The sequence below is a fragment of the Scyliorhinus torazame genome, chromosome 18 (genome assembly GCF_047496885.1).
Source record: "Scyliorhinus torazame isolate Kashiwa2021f chromosome 18, sScyTor2.1, whole genome shotgun sequence".
NCBI lineage: Eukaryota > Metazoa > Chordata > Chondrichthyes > Carcharhiniformes > Scyliorhinidae > Scyliorhinus > Scyliorhinus torazame.
The window spans coordinates 87,099,893-87,117,399 of NC_092724.1; the positions used below are offsets into that span (position 1 = coordinate 87,099,893).

Here is a 17,507-nt window from a genome sequence, read left to right on the forward strand (position 1 = left end):
TCTCCCCCCCTCCTCCCCTCCCATTTTTCTCCCCCCTCCCATTTTTCTCCCCCCCTCCTCCCTCCCATTTTCTCCCCCCTCCTCCCCTCCCATTTTTCTCCCCCCCCTCCCCTTCCATTTTTCTCCCCCCCCTCCTCCCCTTCCATTTTTCTCCCCCCTCCCATTTTCTCTCCCCCTCCTCCGCCCCTTCCATTTTTCTCCCCCCCCTCCTCCTTCCATTTTCTCCCCCCCTCCTCCCCTTCCATTTTTCTCCCCCCCTCCCCTCCCATTTTTCTGCCCCCTTCCATTCCCCCCCCCTCCCCTTCCATTTTTCTCCCCCCTCCTCCTCCCCCTCCCATTTTTCTCCCCCACTCCCATTTTTCTCTCCCCCCCTCCCATTTTTCTCCCCCCCTCCCATTTTTCTCCCCCCCTCCCATTTTTCTCCCCCCCTCCCATTTTCCCCCCCTCCTCCCCCTTCCATTTTTCTCCCCCCCCTCCTCCCCTTCCATTTTTCTCCCCCCTCCTCCCCTTCCATTTTTCTCCCCCCCCTCCTCCCCTTCCATTTTTCTCCCCCTCCTCCCCCTTCCATTTTTCACCCCCCCTCCTCCCCCTTCCATTTTTCTCCCCCCCCTCCTCCCCTTCCATTTTCTCCCCCCCTCCTCCCCCTTCCTTTTTTCTCCCCCCCTCCTCACCCTTCCTTTTTTCTCCCCCCTCCTCCCCTTCCATTTTTCTCCCCCCCCTTCCCTCCCATTTTTCTCCCCCCCCTCCTCCCCTTTCATTTTCTCCCACCTTCCATTTTTCTCCCCCCCCCTCCCCTTCCATTTTTCTGCCCCCTCCTCCTCCCCTTCCATTTTTCTCCCCCCCCTCCTCCCCCCTTCCATTTTTCTCCCCCCCCCTCCTCCCCCTTCCATTTTTCTCCCCCCCTCCTCCCCCTTCCATTTTTCTCCCCCCCTCCTCCCCCTTCCATTTTTCTCCCCCCTCCTCCCCCTTCCATTTTTCTCCCCCCCTCCTCCCCCTTCCATTTTTCTCCCCCTTCTTTTTTCCCCCCCTCCTCCCCCTTCCATTTTTCTCCCCCCGTCCTCCCCTTCCATTTCCCCCCCCTCCTCCCCTTCCATTTTTCTCCCCCCCTCCTCCCCTCCCATTTTTCTCCCCCCCTCCTCCCCTCCCATTTTTCTCCCTCCCTCCTCCCCCTTCCTTTTTTCTCCCCCTCTCCTCCCCCTTCCTTTTTTCTCCCCCCCTTCCTTTTTTCTCCCCCCCTCCCCCTTCCATTTTTCTCCCCCCCTCCCATTTTTCTCCCCCCCTCCTCCCCTTCCATTTTTCTCCCCCCCTCCTCCCCTTCCATTTTTCTCCCCCTTCCATTTTTCTCCCCCCACCTCCCCTTCCATTTTTCTCCCCCCCTTCCATTTTTCTCCACCTCCTCCTCCTCCCCTTCCATTTTTCTCCCCCCCCCTCCCCCTTCCTTTTTTCTCCCCCCTCCTCCCCCTTCCTTTTTTCTCCCCCCTCCTCCCTTCCTTTTTTCTCCCCCTCCTCCCCTTCCTTTTTTCTCCCCCCTCCTCCCCCTTCCTTTTTTCTCCCCCCCTCCTCCCCCTTCCATTTTTTCCCCCCCTCCTCCCCCTTCCATTTTTCCCCCCTCCCCCCCTTCCATTTTACTCCCCCCCCCTCCTCCCCTTCCATTTTTCTCCCCCCTTCCATTTTTCTCCCCCCTTTCCATTTTTCTCGCCCCTCCTCCTCCCCTTCCATTTTTCTCCCCCCCCTCCCATTTTTCTCCCCCCCTCCTCCCCCTTCCATTTTTCTCCCCCCCTCGTCCCCTTCCATTTTTCTCCCCCCCTCCTCCCCCTTCCATTTTTCTCCCCCCCCCTCCTCCCCCTTCCATTTTTCTCCCCCCCCTCCTCCCCCTTCCATTTTTCTCCCCCCCCTCCTCCCCCTTCCATTTTTCTCCCCCCCCTCCTCCCCCTTCCATTTTTTCCACCCCTCCTCCCCCTTCCATTTTTTCCCCCTCCTCCCCTCCCATTTTTCTCCCCCCCTTCCATTTTTCTCCCCCCCCCTCCTCCCCTTCCATGTTTCTCCCCCCATCCTCCTCCCCTTCCATGTTTCTCCCCCCATCCTCCTCCCCTTCCATGTTTCTCCCCCCCTCCTCCCCTTCCATGTTTCTCCCCCCCTCCTCCCCTTCCATGTTTCTCCCCCCCTCCTCCCCTTCCATGTTTCTCCCCCCCTCCTCCCCTTCCATGTTTCTCCCCCCCTCCTCCCCTTCCATGTTTCTCCCCCCCCTCCTCCCCTTCCATGTTTCTCCCCCCCTCCTCCCCTTCCATGTTTCTCCTCCCCCTCCCCTTCCATGTTTCTCCTCCCCCTCCCCTTCCATGTTTCTCCTCCCCCCCCTCCCCTTCCTTTTTTCTCCCCCCTCCTCCCCTTCCTTTTTTCTCCCCCCTCCTCCCCTTCCTTTTTTCTCCCCCCTCCCCCCCTTCCTTTATTCTCCCCCCTCCCCCCCTTCCTTTTTTCTCCCCCCTCCCCCCCTTCCTTTTTTCTCCCCCCTCCTCCCCTTCCTTTTTTCTCCCCCCTTCCTTTTTTCTCCCCCCTCCTCCCCTTCCTTTTTTCTCCCCCCTCCCCCCCTTCCTTTTCTCCCCCCCTCCTCCCCCTTCCATTTTTCTCCCCCCCCTCCTCCCCCTTCCATTTTTCTCCCCCCCCTCCTCCCCCTTCCATTTTTTCCACCCCTCCTCCCCCTTCCATTTTTTCCCCCTCCTCCCCTCCCATTTTTCTCCCCCCCTTCCATTTTTCTCCCCCCCCCTCCTCCCCTTCCATGTTTCTCCCCCCATCCTCCTCCCCTTCCATGTTTCTCCCCCCATCCTCCTCCCCTTCCATGTTTCTCCCCCCCTCCTCCCCTTCCATGTTTCTCCCCCCCTCCTCCCCTTCCATGTTTCTCCCCCCTCCTCCCCTTCCATGTTTCTCCCCCCTCCTCCCCTTCCATGTTTCTCCCCCCCTCCTCCCCTTCCATGTTTCTCCCCCCCTCCTCCCCTTCCATGTTTCTCCCCCCCTCCTCCCCTTCCATGTTTCTCCCCCCCTCCTCCCCTTCCATGTTTCTCCCCCCCTCCTCCCCTTCCATGTTTCTCCTCCCCCTCCTCCCCTTCCATGTTTCTCCTCCCCCTCCCCTTCCATGTTTCTCCTCCCCCCCCTCCCCTTCCTTTTTTCTCCCCCCTCCTCCCCTTCCTTTTTTCTCCCCCCTCCTCCCCTTCCTTTTTTCTCCCCCCTCCCCCCCTTCCTTTTTCTCCCCCCTCCCCCCCTTCCTTTTTTCTCCCCCCCTTCCTTTTTTCTCCCCCCTCCCCCCCTTCCTTTTTTCTCCCCCCTCCCCCCTTCCTTTTTTCTCCCCCCTCCCCCCCCTTCCCTTTTTTCTCCCCCCATCCCCCCCTTCCCTTTTTCTCCCCCCTCCCCCCCTTCCTTTTTTCTCCCCCCTCCCCCCCTTCCTTTTTTCTCCCCCCTCCCCCCCTTCCTTTTTTCTCCCCCCTCCTCCCCCTTCCTTTTTTCTCCCCCCCTCCTCCCCCTTCCATTTTTTCCCCCCTCCTCCCCCTTCCATTTTTCCCCCCTCCCCCCCTTCCATTTTTCCCCCCTCCCCCCCTTCCATTTTACTCCCCCCCCTCCTCCCCTTCCATTTTTCTCCCCCCTTTCCATTTTTCTCGCCCCTCCTCCTCCCCTTCCATTTTTCTCCCCCCCCCTCCCATTTTTCTCCCCCCCTCCTCCCCCTTCCATTTTTCTCCCCCCCTCCTCCCCTTCCATTTTTCTCCCCCCCTCCTCCCCCTTCCATTTTTCTCCCCCCCCTCCTCCCCCTTCCATTTTTCTCCCCCCCCTCCTCCCCCTTCCATTTTTCTCCCCCCCTCCTCCCCCTTCCATTTTTTCCACCCCTCCTCCCCCTTCCATTTTTTCCCCCTCCTCCCCCTTCCATTTTTTCCCCCTCCTCCCCTCCCATTTTTCTCCCCCCCTTCCATTTTTCTCCCCCCCCCCTCCTCCCCTTCCATGTTTCTCCCCCCATCCTCCTCCCCTTCCATGTTTCTCCCCCCATCCTCCTCCCCTTCCATGTTTCTCCCCCCCTCCTCCCCTTCCATGTTTCTCCCCCCCTCCTCCCCTTCCATGTTTCTCCCCCCCTCCCATGTTTCTCCCCCCCTCCCATGTTTCTCCCCCCCTCCTCCCCTTCCATGTTTCTCCCCCCCTCCTCCCCTTCCATGTTTCTCCCCCCCTCCTCCCCTTCCATGTTTCTCCTCCCCCTCCCCTTCCATGTTTCTCCTCCCCCCCCTCCCCTTCCTTTTTTCTCCCCCCTCCTCCCCTTCCTTTTTTCTCCCCCCTCCTCCCCTTCCTTTTTTCTCCCCCCTCCCCCCCTTCCTTTTTTCTCCCCCCTCCCCCCCTTCCTTTTTTCTCCCCCCTCCCCCCCTTCCTTTTTTCTCCCCCCTCCTCCCCTTCCTTTTTTCTCCCCCCTTCCTTTTTTCTCCCCCCTCCTCCCCTTCCTTTTTTCTCCCCCCTCCCCCCCTTCCTTTTCTCCCCCCTCCTCCCCCTTCCATTTTTCTCCCCCCCCTCCTCCCCCTTCCATTTTTCTCCCCCCCCTCCTCCCCCTTCCATTTTTTCCACCCCTCCTCCCCCTTCCATTTTTTCCCCCTCCTCCCCTCCCATTTTTCTCCCCCCCCCTCCTCCCCTTCCATGTTTCTCCCCCCATCCTCCTCCCCTTCCATGTTTCTCCCCCCATCCTCCTCCCCTTCCATGTTTCTCCCCCCCTCCTCCCCTTCCATGTTTCTCCCCCCCTCCTCCCCTTCCATGTTTCTCCCCCCCTCCTCCCCTTCCATGTTTCTCCCCCCCTCCTCCCCTTCCATGTTTCTCCCCCCCTCCTCCCCTTCCATGTTTCTCCCCCCCTCCTCCCCTTCCATGTTTCTCCCCCCCTCCTCCCCTTCCATGTTTCTCCCCCCCTCCTCCCCTTCCATGTTTCTCCCCCCCTCCTCCCCTTCCATGTTTCTCCTCCCCCTCCTCCCCTTCCATGTTTCTCCTCCCCCTCCCCTTCCATGTTTCTCCTCCCCCCTCCCCTTCCTTTTTTCTCCCCCCTCCTCCCCTTCCTTTTTTCTCCCCCCTCCTCCCCTTCCTTTTTTCTCCCCCCTCCCCCCCCTTCCTTTTTTCTCCCCCCTTCCTTTTTTCTCCCCCCCTTCCTTTTTTCTCCCCCCCCCTCCTCCCCTTCCATGTTTCTCCCCCCATCCTCCTCCCCTTCCATGTTTCTCCCCCCATCCTCCTCCCCTTCCATGTTTCTCCCCATCCTCCTCCCCTTCCATGTTTCTCCCCCCCTCCTCCCCTTCCATGTTTCTCCCCCCCTCCTCCCCTTCCATGTTTCTCCCCCCCTCCTCCCCTTCCATGTTTCTCCCCCCCTCCTCCCCTTCCATGTTTCTCCCCCCCTCCTCCCCTTCCATGTTTCTCCCCCCCTCCTCCCCTTCCATGTTTCTCCCCCCCTCCTCCCCTTCCATGTTTCTCCCCCCCTCCTCCCCTTCCATGTTTCTCCCCCCCTCCTCCCCTTCCATGTTTCTCCTCCCCCTCCTCCCCTTCCATGTTTCTCCTCCCCCTCCTCCCCTTCCATGTTTCTCCTCCCCCTCCCCTTCCATGTTTCTCCTCCCCCCCCTCCCCTTCCTTTTTTCTCCCCCCTCCTCCCCTTCCTTTTTTCTCCCCCCTCCTCCCCTTCCTTTTTTCTCCCCCCTCCCCCCCTTCCTTTTTTCTCCCCCCTCCCCCCCCTTCCTTTTTTCTCCCCCCCTTCCTTTTTTCTCCCCCCTCCCCCCCTTCCTTTTTTCTCCCCCCTCCCCCCTTCCTTTTTTCTCCCCCCTCCCCCCCCTTCCCTTTTTTCTCCCCCCATCCCCCCCTTCCCTTTTTCTCCCCCCTCCCCCCCTTCCTTTTTTCTCCCCCCTCCCCCCCTTCCTTTTTTCTCCCCCCTCCCCCCCTTCCTTTTTTCTCCCCCCTCCTCCCCCTTCCTTTTTTCTCCCCCCCTCCTCCCCCTTCCATTTTTTCCCCCCCTCCTCCCCCTTCCATTTTTCCCCCCTCCCCCCCTTCCATTTTTCCCCCCTCCCCCCCTTCCATTTTACTCCCCCCCCCTCCTCCCCTTCCATTTTTCTCCCCCCTTCCATTTTTCTCCCCCCTTTCCATTTTTCTCGCCCCTCCTCCTCCCCTTCCATTTTTCTCCCCCCCCTCCCATTTTTCTCCCCCCCTCCTCCCCCTTCCATTTTTCTCCCCCCCTCCTCCCCTTCCATTTTTCTCCCCCCCTCCTCCCCCTTCCATTTTTCTCCCCCCCCTCCTCCCCCTTCCATTTTTCTCCCCCCCCCTCCTCCCCCTTCCATTTTTCTCCCCCCCTCCTCCCCCTTCCATTTTTTCCACCCCTCCTCCCCCTTCCATTTTTTCCCCCTCCTCCCCTCCCATTTTTCTCCCCCCCTTCCATTTTTCTCCCCCCCCCCTCCTCCCCTTCCATGTTTCTCCCCCCATCCTCCTCCCCTTCCATGTTTCTCCCCCCATCCTCCTCCCCTTCCATGTTTCTCCCCCCCTCCTCCCCTTCCATGTTTCTCCCCCCCTCCTCCCCTTCCATGTTTCTCCCCCCCTCCTCCCCTTCCATGTTTCTCCCCCCCTCCCATGTTTCTCCCCCCCTCCTCCCCTTCCATGTTTCTCCCCCCCTCCTCCCCTTCCATGTTTCTCCCCCCTCCTCCCCTTCCATGTTTCTCCCCCCCTCCTCCCCTTCCATGTTTCTCCTCCCCCTCCCCTTCCATGTTTCTCCTCCCCCCCCTCCCCTTCCTTTTTTCTCCCCCCTCCTCCCCTTCCTTTTTTCTCCCCCCTCCCCCCCTTCCTTTTTTCTCCCCCCTCCCCCCCTTCCTTTTTTCTCCCCCCTCCCCCCCTTCCTTTTTTCTCCCCCCTCCTCCCCTTCCTTTTTTCTCCCCCCTTCCTTTTTTCTCCCCCCTCCTCCCCTTCCTTTTTTCTCCCCCCTCCCCCCCCTTCCTTTTCTCCCCCCCTCCTCCCCCTTCCATTTTTCTCCCCCCCCTCCTCCCCCTTCCATTTTTCTCCCCCCCCTCCTCCCCCTTCCATTTTTTCCCCCTCCTCCCCTCCCATTTTTCTCCCCCCCTTCCATTTTTCTCCCCCCCCCCTCCTCCCCTTCCATGTTTCTCCCCCCATCCTCCTCCCCTTCCATGTTTCTCCCCCCATCCTCCTCCCCTTCCATGTTTCTCCCCCCCTCCTCCCCTTCCATGTTTCTCCCCCCCTCCTCCCCTTCCATGTTTCTCCCCCCCTCCTCCCCTTCCATGTTTCTCCCCCCCTCCTCCCCTTCCATGTTTCTCCCCCCCTCCTCCCCTTCCATGTTTCTCCTCCCCCTCCTCCCCTTCCATGTTTCTCCTCCCCCTCCCCTTCCATGTTTCTCCTCCCCCCTCCCCTTCCTTTTTTCTCCCCCCTCCTCCCCTTCCTTTTTTCTCCCCCCTCCTCCCCTTCCTTTTTTCTCCCCCCTCCCCCCCCTTCCTTTTTTCTCCCCCCCTTCCTTTTTTCTCCCCCCTTCCTTTTTTCTCCCCCCCTTCCTTTTTTCTCCCCCCCTTCCTTTTTTCTCCCCCCCTTCCTTTTTTCTCCCCCCCTTCCTTTTTTCTCCCCCCCCTCCTCCCCTTCCATGTTTCTCCCCCCATCCTCCTCCCCTTCCATGTTTCTCCCCCCATCCTCCTCCCCTTCCATGTTTCTCCCCCCCTCCTCCCCTTCCATGTTTCTCCCCCCCTCCTCCCCTTCCATGTTTCTCCCCCCCTCCTCCCCTTCCATGTTTCTCCCCCCCTCCTCCCCTTCCATGTTTCTCCCCCCCCCTCCTCCCCTTCCATGTTTCTCCCCCCCTCCTCCCCTTCCATGTTTCTCCCCCCCTCCTCCCCTTCCATGTTTCTCCCCCCCTCCTCCCCTTCCATGTTTCTCCCCCCCTCCTCCCCTTCCATGTTTCTCCCCCCCTCCTCCCCTTCCATGTTTCTCCTCCCCCTCCTCCCCTTCCATGTTTCTCCTCCCCTCCCCTTCCATGTTTCTCCTCCCCCCCCTCCCCTTCCTTTTTTCTCCCCCCTCCTCCCCTTCCTTTTTTCTCCCCCCTCCTCCCCTTCCTTTTTTCTCCCCCCTCCCCCCCTTCCTTTTTTCTCCCCCCTCCCCCCCTTCCTTTTTTCTCCCCCCTCCCCCCTTCCCTTTTTTCTCCCCCCTTCCTTTTTTCTCCCCCCTCCCCCCCTTCCCTTTTTTCTCCCCCCTTCCTTTTTTCTCCCCCCATCCCCCCCTTCCCTTTTTCTCCCCCCTCCCCCCTTCCTTTTTTCTCCCCCCTCCCCCCCTTCCTTTTTTCTCCCCCCTCCCCCCCTTCCTTTTTTCTCCCCCCTCCCCCCCTTCCTTTTTTCTCCCCCCTCCCCCCCCTTCCTTTTTTCTCCCCCCTCCCCCCCTTCCTTTTTTCTCCCCCCTCCCCCCCTTCCTTTTTTCTCCCCCCTCCCCCCCCTTCCTTTTTTCTCCCCCTTCCTTTTTTCTCCCCCCTCCCCCCCTTCCTTTTTTCTCCCCCCTCCCCCCCTTCCTTTTTTCTCCCCCCTCCCCCCCTTCCTTTTTTCTCCCCCCCTTCCCCCCTTCCTTTTTTCTCCCCCCCTCCTTTTTTCTCCCCCCTTCCTTTTTTCTCCCCCCCTCCCTCTTCCTTTTTTCTCCCCCCCTCCCCCTTCCTTTTTTCTCCCCCCCTCCTCCCCCTTCCTTTTTTCTCCCCCCCTCCTCCCCCTTCCTTTTTTCTCCCCCCCTCCTCCCCCTTCCTTTTTTCTCCCCCCTCCTCCCCCTTCCTTTTTTCTCCCCCCTCCTCCCCCTTCCTTTTTTCTCCCCCCCTCCTCCCCCTCCTTCCTTTTTTCTCCCCCCCGCCCTCCTTTTTTCTCCCCCCTCCCCCCTTTTTTCTCCCCCCTCCCCCTCCTTCCTTTTTTCTCCCCCCTCCCCCTCCTTCCTTTTTTCTCCCCCCTCCCCCTCCTTCCTTTTTTCTCCCCCCTCCCCCTCCTTCCTTTTTTCTCCCCCCTCCCCCTCCTTCCTTTCTTCTCCCCCCTCCCCCTCCTTCCTTTTTTCTCCCCCCTCCCCCTCCCCCTCCTTCCTTTTTTCTTCCCCTCTTTTTTTTCTCCTTCCCTGGGTACCTTTGTAGAGTTGGGCAATGGCGGTGGCAGAGTTCTGGAAGCAGAGCCACAGCCGCTGTCTCTGGGCCTCGGCCTCGATGCCGCCGGCCCCGCTCTCCGCCGCCCCGGGCCCAGGCCCCTGCCGCTCGTCCTCCTCCAGGCATTGCCGCTCCCATCCGGACAACCAGTTCTCAGGGCCGTGACCTGCCATTACGGATTCACTGGGAGTCTTGACCTCCTCCATCAGCGGCCCAGGAGTCGCTGCCCCGGACGCCCGGCACAGCCGCAATCTACCCGCCAGCGCCCCACTGCGCCTGCGCAGGGCCCCTCGGCCCCGCCTCCATCCGGCGGCCGGCTGACTGCGCCTGCGTTGTTCGTCATCCGGAGAACTGTGCTTCGTCTCTTGCCCATCCGGTCGCACTGCACATGCGCCGCACCCTCTCCCCGACCCGGGGGATACGGTTTGTTCCGACTGCGCCGGCGCCATTTTCGCGATGCCTTCCGGGAATTGTAGTTGTTTTGCTGCATTGCGTCATTGCGTTGCCAAGTCTGAGATCACGTGTTGCGCTAGGTCCAATGGGAAAGGGCCGATTGTGGCGTCACGTGATGTGATCTGACCGACAGAAACCCCTCTGTACCCGGATATTGGGCCAACCTGCTGCATTTGTGTAGCACCTTTCAACCTCAGGACCTCCCACAGTGTTTTAGAACCTCTTAAATATCTATGAGTTGTCTAATTTAATCCTATTCCCATTCTCCTTCATGATATGGAGATGCCAGCGTTGGACTGGCGTGAGCGCAGTAAGAAGTCTTACAACACCAGGTTAAAGTCCAACAGGTTTGTTTCAAATCACTAGCTTTCGGAGCACTGCTCAGGTGAATGAAGAGGTGGGTTCCAGAAACATATATATAGACAAAGTCAAAAGATGCAAGACGATACTTTGAATTCAAGTCTTTGCAGGTAATTAAGTCTTTACAGGTCCAGACGGAGCGACTGGAGAGAGGGATAATCACAGGCTAAAGGGGGGAGAAAAATGGAGGAGGAATAATGCAACATGAATCCCAGGTCCCAGTTGAGGCCATACTCATGTGTGCGGAACCTCGCTATAGGTTTCTGCTCGGCGATTCTGCATTGTCATGCGTCCTGAAGGCCGCTATGGAGAATACTTACCCAAAGATCAGAACAATGAAAAGTACATCACAGGAACAGGCCCTTCGGCCCTCCAAGCCTGCGCCGACCATGCTGCCCATCTAAACTAAAATCTTCCACACTTCCGGGGTCCGTTTTCCCATCCTATCCATATTTGCTCTTGAGCGCGCGACTTGCCAGGCAGGAATGTTCCCTTCCAGTCAGGGAACACTTCAGCAGTCAAGGACATTCAGCCGGGTAAGCGTTATAGATTTCATAGAGTTTACAGTGCAGAAGGAGGCCATTCAGTCCATCGAGCCTGCACCGGCTCTTGTAAAGAGCACCCTACCCAAGATCCACACCTCCACCCTATCCCCATAACCCAGTAACCCCACCCAACACTAAGGGCAATTTTGGACACTAAGGGCAATTTATCATGGCCAATCCACCTAACCTGCACATCTTTGGACTGTGGGAGCACCCGGAGGAAACTCACGCACACACTGGGAGGATGTGCAGACTCCGCACAGACAGTGACTCAAGCCGGAACCGAACCTGGGACCCTGGAGCTGTGAAGCAATTGTGCTATCCACAATGCTACCGTGCTTCCCTGAGGCCACCTTGGTTCTCCAGGACTTCAGGACACACGACAAGGTCTTCAGGACACACGACAACACAGAATCGCCGAACAGAAACTTATAGCTATGTTCCGCACACGAGTACGGCCTCAACCGGGACCTTGGATTCATGTTGCATTACATTCACCCCCCACCATCTGGCCTGGGCTTGCAAAATCCGACCAACTGTCCTGGCTTGAGACAATTCACACCTCTAATTACCTGCAAAGACTCGCATTCAAAGTATTGTCTTGCATCATTGACTTTGTCCATATATATGTTTCTGGAACCCACCTCTTCATTCACCTGAGGAAGGAGCTGTGCTTCAAAAGCTAGTGATTCAAAACAAACCTGTTGGACTTTAACATGGTGTTGTAAGACTTCTTACCATTCTCCTTCACAACTTGTTGATTTACATACATATATGTAAAAGGCACGGTGGCACAGTGGTTAGCATTGCTGCCTCACAGCACCACAAACCTGGGTTCGATTCCAGCCCTGGGTGTCTGTGTCGAGTTTGCACTTTCTGCCCTTGTCTGCATGAATTTCCTCCAGGTGCTCCGGTTTCCATCCACAGGCCAAATATGTGCAGGTTAAGTGGGTTGGCCATTCTAAATTGGCCCTCAGCTTTGACAAAGAGTCATCCAGACTCGAAACGTTAGCTCCCTTCTCTCTCCATAGATGCTGTCAGACCTACTGAGATTGTCCAGTATTGTCTGTTTTTGTTTCAGGTTCCAGAATCCACAGTAATTTGCTTTTATCTAAATTACTCCTTAATGTCTAAAGATGTGCAGCTTCGGTGGATTGGCCACTCTTTTGACGTAGACCAAATAGAAGAAAGGAAACAAACTTAGCGACAAAGCAAAAAGGGCCGCTCCTGTCAGGGGCACTGCACAAAGGTAACAAAGATCAACGAAAACTTAAAAACATAAATGAGAGTGCAATTAAAGGGGTCAATAAAGCACTCCAACCCTGTGGTGCCCACCGGGCACGGAAGGCCTCAATGGTGCCCGTGGACACCGTATGCTCCCTTTCTAGGGACACACAGCCATGAATGTGGCTGCAGATGAGGGGCAGACATCTGGTCGGACGACCCCCTTGGTCACCCACTGCCTGGGCCTATAAATGGCGCACTTTGCCAGGCCCAGCAGCAGGTTCACATGGAGGTCTTCCGCCTTCCCTACCCCTCTCGGCAGCGGGTGTCCATAGATCAGGAGCATGGGACTGAAGTGCAAACAAAACCTCAACAATTGATTTGTCAGAAAACTAAAAAGGGAGTGCAGCCTAGTGTGGTCCACGGACTCCACAAGGCCCCAAAAATGGCAGGCTTCTTGGGAGTCTGTCAACCAGTGCAATCGGTGATTATACAGCGCTGCTGCATGCAACACCCTCCACCCCAGGCCCACAAGATTGAGCGGGAAGACTCCTCCATAGAGGCACCTCCAGTGGGGATCTCCACCACCTAACAACAAGGCACGCCATGGCGTGTCAGGGTGACGGGCGAGAATAAACAGGTGAAGGATGTGCAGCAGCAGCCCGTACAAGAAACCCCTCACTGCAGTGCGAAAAAGCACAGAGGGCATTCCTGTGAGGCAGCTAGGATTGTGGGGCACCAGCCCCTGAGGGAGGTTTCGGGGCCTGAAGCCAATGTGAAATTCCATACAATGGGTTCACTCAGATGGGATACCACCGCATATCTGCACGTGCTCCAGGCCGTGAGTGCCATGGGGTCCGAAACAACCGTTTTCAGTTCTTGAATGGCATTGGCTGCAAGCAGGATGTTCAATGCTACACATGTTAACTCATGGGGTGACATCCAGCCCACTCCTCCACCACCCAGCAGGTTCCCGATCCTGGTCAGCCCAGCAGCCACAGCTCGCTCCTCCGCCATCCACCAGAAATGGTATTGGTGGAGGTGTGGATTCCTGAGTAGCGGCTCCCTGACAACAGCCACCACTCCTGATGGGGCGGAGCTGTGATGTGAGGAGACCAGGCTCCAGACTTTGAGAAAAAGACGGTAAAAGACAGGCTTTGCCTGCAGAGGGTAACGAAGACCCTGCAGATCTATGAACAGGAGCCGTACGTCATAATTCAGGCCGTGCACCTGGTGAAAGAAATGCATCGCCGGGCACACCATCATGGAGGGGGCTCAACGTAAATGTATTGCTGCAGGGTCTAAGGCAGAAGGTTGCCACCTGGGTGCAAAGGCATACCAGTGCCTGGCTGCCGTCCCTAAGCGGGAGACTCAGAAACTCAGCAGCGAATCTTGTCCCAGAAGAACTCTACAAGCATTTGTGACAAAATCAGGGGAGGGGTCAAAGTGACCAGCCGGTACCACAACATGGAGGCTATCAGCTGGTTTATGATGAGAACCCGACCCCCTGTAAGAAAGCACTGGGAACAGTCCTGTCCAGCGTTTCAAGCAAGCAGTGACCTTGGCCTCCTTGACCTTGGTGCCAAGGTGGAGATGGTAGACATCTTCAAATTCCTAGGTGTGCACATCACCAACAATCTGTCCTGGTCCACCCACATCAACGCTACGACCATGAAAGCACAACAGCGTCTATACTTCCTCGGGAAACTAAGGTAATTAGATTGACTCTTACCAATTTTTACAAACGCACCATTGAAAGCATCCATCCTATCTTGGCTGCATCACAGCTTGGTCTGGCAACTGTTCGGCCCAAGACCGTAAGAAACTACAGAGAGCCATGAATACCGCCCTGTCCACCATGCGAAACTGCCTCCCATCCATTGACTCCGTCTGTATCTCCCGCTGCCTTGGAAAAGCAGGCAGCATAATCAAAGACCCCTCCCACCCGGGTTAGTCGCTCTTCATTTTATGCTCGGTTCGAGCAGGAAACCATCAAACCACTGTCGACTGTCCCAGCAGCCCCGGACACATCCATACACACCGTCACAGCTTCCGAAGTCAGATCGGCCATGCAGAACAATATCTTTCACTGTACCTTGGTACACGTGACAATAAACAAATCCAATTCCATCGGCAGGAGATACAAAAGTCTGAGAACACCCACTAACAGGTTCAAAAACAGCTTCTTCCCCGCTGTTACCAGACTCCTGAATGACCCTCTCATTGTCTGAACATATCTCTTCACGCATCCCACATGGGCTCCTCTCGGGTATCTGGTCAGAGGAAGGTGGCGGCTCAGAATCCCACTCCTCTTGTGATGCTGGGCCACTGGACTGATCTGGGAACAATTGCGGGAAAAGCTCTGGAATTGAAATTGAGGCACCCGACGTCGGAGGCTGTGGCCCTCCACGCCACCACCGCCCAATGGCCCTGAGGTCAGGGAGCTGCTGGCACCAGGTGGAACAGACCCTCGGGTGTCCCGCTGGCACCGGCCTCGAGGCATTCTGCTCGGGGAGCATTTTTGTTTTGTTTTGTTTCTTCTGGCTTTGTAACTGTTAATCTGCATGGAGAGATCCAGAGAGCATCCAAGGAAGGTAAGTGATACAAATACCTTTTCAAATTGTGGGTGGAAAAACTGAAGTGACATCACAGCAAAGCTGTGACCTGATTGGCTGGTAGGGAATCTGTTAAATTTGAAAAAGAAAACATTGAAAAAAACTAATTAAAACTAATTACTTAACTAGGTAGAGGAGTAACTAAACCTGAAGGCAGAGATTAGTATTTAGCATTTAACTTTACAGTAAAAATCTAGCATCAGGGCCATATAGTTAATTGTAACTTAATCTAATAATAATTTAAGTATTTATTTTAAATTAATTAACTAGTGCATAAATGTCACTTAGTGGGGTACAGTGCTCTAACTGTGAGATGTGGCAGATCTGTGACACTTCCAGCGTTCCGGTCGACTACATCTGCAGCAAGTGGAATCAATGGCAGCTCCTCACAGAACGCGTGGTTTGTTTGGAGCAGCAGTTGGATGCACTTAGAAGCACACAGGTGGCGGAAAGCATCATAGATAGGAGTTACAGAGATGTGGTCATACCCAAGGTGCAGGCAGACAGATGGGTGACCGCTAGAAAGGGCAGGCAGTCAGTGCAGGAATCCCCTGTGGCTGTCTCCCTCTCTAACAGGTATACCATTTTGGATACAATTGGGGGGATAGCCTATCAGGGGAAAACAACAGCAGCCAGAACAGTGGCACCACAACTGGCTCTGTTGCTCAGCAGGGGAGGGAAAAGTGCAGGAGAATGATAGTTATAGGGGACTCTATAGTAAGGGGCATGGATAGGTGCTTCTGTGGAAGTGAAAGAGACTCCAGGATGGTGTGTTGCCTCCCTGGTGCCAGGGTTAAGGATGTCTCTGAACGAACACAGGAAATCCTGAAGGGGGAGGGTGAACAGCCAGAGGTCATAGTACACATAGGTACTAACGACATAGGCAGGAAGAGCGACGAGGTCCTGCAGAAGGAGTTCAGGGAGTTAGGCAGTAAGCTAGAAAGCAGGATTGTAATCGCAGGATTATTCCCTGTGCCACGTGCCGGTGATGCTAGAAATAGGAGGATAGTGCAGCTAAACACGTGGCTAAACCACTGGTGTAGGAGGGAGGGTTTCAGATTTCTGGACCATTGGGATCTCTTCCGGGGCAGGTGGGAACTGTACAAGAAGGGTTGCATCTAAACTCGAGGGGCACCAATATCCTGGCTGGCAGTGCCACTCGGGAGGATTTAAACTAGTATGGCAGGGGGTGGGAAACAGAGCGTTAGCTTAGAAGGTGTCGTTACTGAAGGGGAAAAAGAGAACAAAATAAGAAAACAACATCACCCTCAGGCAGAGCAAAAAAGGTGACAAGTGTGAGAAGGAATATGGTCAATGCAGGACTGAGGGTGTTGTACATTAATGCGCACAGTATACGGAACAAGGTAAATGAGCTTGTTGCACACATTGAAATTGGCCGGTACGATGTTGTGGGCATCACAGAAACATGGGCTGGGATCTAAATATACAAGGATATGTGTCTTTTCGAAAGGACAGGCAGGTGGGCAAAGGGGCGCGGTTGCACTGTTAGTAAGGAATGAAGTTAATTCGATAGCAAGGAGTGATATAGAATCAGAAGGCATAGAATCTCTGTGGGTAGAGTTGAGGAATTGCAAAGGTAAAAAGACCCTGATGGGAGTTATGTACAGGCCTCTTAGCAGTAGTTAGGATGTGGGGCAGAAAATAAATCAGGAGATAGAGAAAGCATGTAAAAGGTAATATCACAATAATCATGGGGGACTTCAATATGCAAATGGACTGGGAAAATCAGGTTGGTAGTGGATCCCAAGCAAAGGAATTTGTGGAATGTTGAAGAGATGTTTTTTTGGAGCAGCTTGTGGAAGAGCCCACTAGGGAACAGGCAATTCTGGATTTGATGTGTAATGAGGCAGACTTGATTAGGGAACTTAAGGTGAAGGGACCCTTAGGGAGCAGTGGCCACAATATGATAAAATTTACCCTGCAGTTTGAGAGGGAGAAGCTGGAATCAGATGTAACAATTAAATTAAATTAAATAACAATTAAAGACATGAGGGAGGAGCTGGCCAGAGTTGAGTGGAAAAGGAGCCTAGCTGGGAAGACAGTGGAACAGCAATGGCAGGAGTTTTTGAGAGTTAATCGGGAGGCACAGCAGAAATTCATCCCAAGGAGGAGGAAACTGGGACAATATTGACTGGGACTCACTTAGTGCTAGCGGTTTGGATGGGGCAGAATTTGTAAGGTGTATCCAGGAAGCTTTCGTGATGCAATATGTAGATACTCCAATAGACAATAGAACATTACAGCGCTGTACAGGCCCTTCGGCCCTCGATGTTGCGCCGACCTGTGAAACCACTCTAAAGCCCACTCTGGGCCTACACTATTCCCTTATCATCCATATGTTTGTCCAATGACCATTTAAATGCCCTTAGTGTTGGCGAGTCTATACTGCAGGCAGGGCATTTCACGCCACTACTACTCTCAATAAAAAACTTACGTCTGACATCTATCCTATATCTATCTCCCCTCAATTTAAAGCTATGGGCGCGATTCTCCACTCCCACGCCGGTTGGGAGAATCGCCTGGGCCGCCAAAATTTCCCGCGACGCCGGTCCGACGCCCTCCCGCGATCTCCCAAGCGGTGAGAACGGCCCCGTCGAGCTCCGCGCTGTGCAGGCCGGAGAATCGCCCGAGACACCCAAAACGGCGATTCTCCGGCACCCCTGCTATTCTCAGGCCCGGATGGGCCGAAGCCCCGACGGCGTGAACTGGGGTCACGCCGTCGCCATTCACACCTGCTATTTAAAGTCGACAGCCAGTCGTGCTGGCTGACGCTGAGCAGGGAGGAGGTGAGCGGACTGTAGCGCAGCGCCCGGAGACCGGGTCGGATTCCCTGAGAAGGCTGCAGCCAAAGGGGGGGTGCGGGAGAGTGTGCAGGTGGGGGGGGGGGGGGTGGGAGAGGGTGCAGGTGGGGAGGGGGGGGGGTGGGAGAGCGTGCAGGTGGGAGGGTGGGAGAGCGTGCAGGTGGGAGGGAGGGTGGGAGAGCGTGCAGGTGGGAGGGGGGTGGGAGAGCGTGCAGGTGGCAGGGGGGGGGGTGGGAGAGCGTGCAGGTGGGAGGGGGGGTGGGAGAGTGTGCAGGTGGGAGGGGGGGTGGGAGAGCGTGCAGGTGGGAGGGGGTGGGAGAGCGTGCAGGTGGGAGGGGGGTGGGAGAGCGTGCAGCAG

The 17,507-nt window shown here is 56.2% G+C and overlaps 1 protein-coding gene across 1 annotated transcript in view; it reads right to left on the reverse strand.

Annotated features, from left to right (window-relative positions):
- The window catches only part of LOC140395344 (HUWE1-associated protein modifying stress responses-like), a 32,757-nt gene extending 23,322 nt beyond the window's left edge, over positions 1-9,435 (reverse strand). The window contains exon 1 of the mRNA XM_072482984.1: positions 9,114-9,435. Coding sequence (XP_072339085.1) covers positions 9,114-9,336 — 223 coding nt within the window. The 5' untranslated portion in view covers positions 9,337-9,435. The remainder of the gene's footprint in view (positions 1-9,113) is intronic.
- Between the last annotated feature and the right edge of the window lie 8,072 nt (positions 9,436-17,507).